At 37.7% G+C, this 5,128-nt stretch overlaps 1 protein-coding gene across 1 annotated transcript; it reads left to right on the top strand.

Annotated features, from left to right (window-relative positions):
• The first annotated feature begins 2,020 nt into the window (after positions 1–2,020).
• Positions 2,021–4,743, top strand: LOC137735487 (homeobox-leucine zipper protein ATHB-6). The gene is made up of 3 exons (XM_068474922.2): positions 2,021–2,821; positions 3,202–3,575; positions 3,870–4,743. Exons 1-3 carry the CDS (start codon positions 2,761–2,763, stop codon positions 4,422–4,424), a joined length of 990 nt encoding a protein of 329 aa, XP_068331023.2. The 5' UTR covers positions 2,021–2,760; the 3' UTR covers positions 4,425–4,743.
• The last annotated feature ends 385 nt before the right edge of the window (positions 4,744–5,128 follow it).

Raw genomic sequence — 5,128 nt, 5'->3', positions numbered from 1 at the left:
ATTTAATGGTTATTTTAACTTCGATTTTGATGATTTTTTATAACTACACTCCTTGACCCTATATGAATACAATGAATGAATTCGATCTTCAATTTAAAATATTTACACAAGTGGATACCACAAAATCTTATGTTATACTTAATGAAAGTATAAATAAACTGTAAGTGTTAGTCAATCTATCGTTTTGATGGGATACGAATTCTCCAAAACTAATTTCAACGATCCAAACCGTCAAACTTGTTTGTATATGCTTGGAGATCACATCAGCAAAAAATCACAAAAAACAAACATTCAGAGATCAAGTAATGGGACAAAGCTTTTCAACGGTTATAAACGAAAAATCACGATTTAACGGTTATTTTAACTCCGATTTTGATGATTTTTTATAACTACACTCCTTGACCCTATATGAATACAATGAATGAATTCGATCTTCAATTTAAAATATTTACACAAGTGGATACAACAAAATCTTATGTTATACTTAATGAAAGCACAAATAAACTCTAAGTGTTAGTCAATCTATCGTTTTGATGGGATACGAATTCTCCAAAACTAATTTCAACGATCCAAACCGTCAAACTTGTTTGTTTATGCTTGGAGATCACATAAGCAAAAAATCACAAAAAATAAACATTCAGAGATCAAGTAACGAGACAAAGCTTTTCAACGGTTATAAACGAAAAATCAAGATTTAACAGTTATTTTAACTCCGATTTTGATGATTTTTTACAGCTACACTCCTTGACCCTCTATGAATACAATGAATGAATTCGATCTTCAATTTAAAATATTTACACAAGTGGATACCATAAAATATTATGTTATACTTAATGAAAGTATAAATAAACTCTAAGTGTTAGTCAATCTATCGTTTTGATGGGATACGAATTCTCCAAAACTAATTTCAACGATCCAAACCGTCAAAATTGTTTGTATATGCTTGGAGATCACATCAGCAAAAAATCACAAAAAAAAAAAACATTCAGAGATCAAGTAACGGGACAAAGTTTTTCGACGGTTATAAACGAAAAATCAAGATTTAACGGTTATTTTAACTCTGATTTTGATGAATTTTTACAGATACACTCCTTGACGCTATATGAATACAAAGAATGAATTTGATCTTCAATTTAAAATATTTACACTAGTGGATGTGGATATCACAAAATCTTATGTTATAATTTATATACTTAATAAAAGTATGAATCAACTATAATATTAATAATTATATACATTAATTTAACAATTTTATATCCCTAAAAAGTAAAAACTATAATAATTATATATATTAAATTAAATTTAAAAATTGGTGATCATTGGGTCGGTTGAGATTAAATCTCAGCCGTCCATTTCATAATTATATATATATATATATATTTTATTAAATTTAAAAAATTGATAACCATTGGATCGGCTAAGATTTAATCTCAGCCGTCCATTGTGTAGGCTATTACTCTTCTCTTCTCTCTCATTAACTCAGCTCAACACATTATCTCAGCCGTCCATTTCATGTTTTAATGTTTTGAAGTAATAGTTATGTGGCAATGTGTGGTATGTGCAAATTTTTTAAAAATATATTTTTTTCTTAACGGGTCATAACGGGTCAGGTCACTTTACCCAAAGTGACACGACCTGTTAAGGACCCGTTAAGATAACGGGTGTGACACGACACGACCCGTTAAGATAACAGGTGTTACACGAAAACGATACGAACACGATAGACACGACCCGTTTGCCAGACCTACCTATATTATTCCGGCCCATACTACTTATGATTACAACTACTGTAGTGATGAGAGAGAGAAAACAGAAAACAGAAAACAGAAGCCGGAGGAGCAGTGGATTGGACCATTTTTATGGAGGATTAATCGCACCGACCACGACGTAGTGACTGCCCATGATACGCTGACGCCACCCGAGTCTGGCTCCAGCTAAATTAAAGCCGAGCCGTTAGACGCTGAGCCGTACAAACTCGATATAAAATTCATATTAAATGTTATATCTGCCATGAACCGGAAAGGCTACGGGCTATAGCCGGTGAGAAGAAATTGCATTTGGATGGAATTTACGTTCATTTCATTTGCAACTTTGTGCAGTGTGTCAGTCCGTAGGGTACCTAACCCCAGTCAGATTCTAACCCAATATCTAACCCAAGTTGGTTTATTTAAAGAGAGAGAGTGTGACAGCCCTCCTGGGTTGTGAAATCCTTCACTCTCTCTCTCTCTCTCTCGCCCTCTCTCTCCAAGTCTCTGATTATTTCCCATTGTGGTAGATGAACAGTCACAGACTATGCTTAGTTGATTAAGTAATGATGTAGTGAGGGGGAGAGAGTAAGAGAGAGTGTGTATTAGTTGGTTGATTTACTTGTCCATTGGGTACAATTTTGGGATAACTTGTTGGGTTTTGTTTTCTGGGTTGTGTGGGATTTTGGGTTTTGTATAATTTTGATGGGTACTGAGGGAGGAAGAGAAGAAGTGGGATTGAAAGAGAAGGATCATGAGGCAGCAGAGAGAGGAAGTAGGTTGTTGTATAGCTGTACACGAGTTTGTCTAGTTGTTTCAGACATAGCAGTACTTGTGCTCCATCTTCCTTTGCTTCCTCTAAATTAAAGGATCCACTGGAAAACATAAACAAGAAACAGCAAAAACATTAACAAAAAAAAAAGAAAAGAAAAGAAAAAGAAAGGAGCTTTGAATGGTTTAATCTCTTGATCTGTTAAGATCTGGTGTTAAACCTGTTTTAGCTCGGTCGCTAATCATGAAGAGGCTTGGAAGCTCAGATTCCTTTGGTGCTATGATTTCCATCTGCCCAACAACAGGTTAACTTTTGAATTTTAGTTTCAATTTTAATAAAATATACATTTTATTTATTTGAATTTCCCCAAGATTTAGACATTTTCTTTTGTTTGTTACCTTTTTCATGATCGAGCACCTAGAAAAAACATGACCTTTGAGATCATGACGCACCGTTGCTCCTTTATGTTCATCATGTTGGTTGTTGAATTCAATCCATGTTTTGTAGTGTTCTTTTTACTGTTTGGGAATTTTAATTTCAAGCCTACATATCTATATCTATATAGAATTCCACGTCGGGAAAAGAAGGGACATATGTACTACTTTTTGTATTACCAATTGGCTTTACGGTGGTGGTTGTCAAATTTTTGGAAAAACTTTGATTTGATTGGCTTTTTGTTTGCAGAGGAGCACAGTCCGAGAAACAACCATGTTTACAGCAGAGAATTCCAGTCCATGTTGGATGGCTTAGATGAGGAAGGGTGTGTCGAAGAAGCCGGCCACGTTTCCGAGAAGAAGAGGAGATTGAGCGTTGAACAAGTGAAGGCCTTAGAGAAAAACTTTGAGGTGGAGAACAAGCTTGAACCTGAAAGAAAGGTGAAGCTTGCCCAAGAACTAGGCCTCCAACCAAGACAAGTCGCCGTGTGGTTCCAGAACCGCCGTGCTCGTTGGAAAACCAAACAATTGGAGCGCGATTATGGCGTTCTCAAAGCCAATTACGACACTGTCAAGCGGAACTACGATACCCTTCAACATGACAATGAAGCCCTTCTCAAGGAGGTATATATATACATGATCCACAACTCTGTCGCTGTGAATGTTCTCTTGTCAAACAGTTTGAGACTTAATATGTTAACCATGGTTAATAAGCTTTCGTAATTAAAGTTCATCTTATACAAGTAAATGTTCGATTGTCAACAGATTGATATGTCAAGTTTTGTGTCCAACCTCGAATTATGTGTGTTTTCACTTTAGTATGTGGTTTAGATCTACAGTTTGACCCCATAACATGATATGTCGCGATGCTAATCACGATCTAAATCTTGGATCAACTTTTTATTTCTTGTCTTGCAGATAAAGCAATTGAAAGCAAAGTTGCAAGAAGATAACGCAGCCAGCAAGAATCCCACTGTGAAAGAAGAGCAACTCTTGGGAAAAGATCAGAGTTACAAAGTGGTTCGGGAGCAGAGCCAGTCACCGCCACCACCTCCGGAATCCTCTGTTCCAGAAACAGAGTGTAAAGAGCTCAACTTTGAGAGCTTCAACAACACAAGTGGAGTACTAGAAGCCGTCTCATTGTTCCCAGATTTCAAAGATGGCTCTTCGGACAGTGACTCGAGTGCGATCTTGAACGAAGATAACAGTCCAAACTTGACTATGTCTTCATCTGGCATCCTCCAAAACCATCAGCTCATCAAGTCTCCGGCTTCCACTTCACTCAAATTCAACTGCTCCTCGTCCTCCTCGCCGTCGTCATCGTCGATGAATTGCTTTCCGTTCCAGAAGAACTACCAGCCTTTGGTGAAGGTAGAGGAGCACAATTTCTTTAGCAGTGAGGAGGCCTGTAGCTTCTTCTCCGATGAGCAAGCACCTTCACTTCAGTGGTACTGTACTGATCAGTGGAGCTAAAGCATCAACACTACAATCCAAGAAAGTGGGGTTGTGTATAAATTAATGTACTGTGATCTCCATTGTGCAAAAGTGGAAGTTGGAGAGCAACTGCAGGATGAAGGCAAGGGAGGGAGAGAGAGAGAGAGAGAGAGAGAGAGACAAACAGACAGAGACAGAGAGAGGAAACGAAGGTATTTCCTTGCCAAACCGTGCGGGAATATGATTGTGTCGTAATTAAAATTTCAGCTGTAAAAATGAATTCTCGGGATAAAACTTTAGGAGGTAGAATTTCCTGTAATGGAGAAAATAATCATTGTGCCCTACCTTTTCCCTTCCATCCATGCTTCTTCGCTTTTTCAATTTAAAAAGTTCGGTGGACAACTTATTTCTTTTGCCATGGACCATGGCACTGCCATAAAAAAAAGTTCTATAAATATGTATAAATGAAAATATACGGTGGAGAAGCGGCGATGATGCGATGGCGGTGTAGCAATGGTGGTGCTGATGTAATGATAATGGTGAGACAGTATGGTGGTTGTGCAAATGTATCGGGGTGTGCTAGTTGGGGGTGTAGATGTAGTAATGGTGGACGGGTTGATGTCAGCAACGGTGGCAACTGTTGTGGTGGGGGTTGCAACAATGGTGGTTGTGATTGCGGTGGTGATGGTGGTGTAAGGTTAGTGGTTGCAATGAGTAGGTGGTGGTCATTTTGTGAGAGAAAA

Source organism: Pyrus communis, chromosome 15 (assembly GCF_041283825.1).
Source record: "Pyrus communis isolate YQ-2024b chromosome 15, ASM4128382v1, whole genome shotgun sequence".
Lineage (NCBI taxonomy): Eukaryota > Viridiplantae > Streptophyta > Magnoliopsida > Rosales > Rosaceae > Pyrus > Pyrus communis.
The sequence above is the reverse complement of the archived record's forward strand: the minus strand, read 5'-3'. Positions and strand labels throughout refer to the sequence as shown.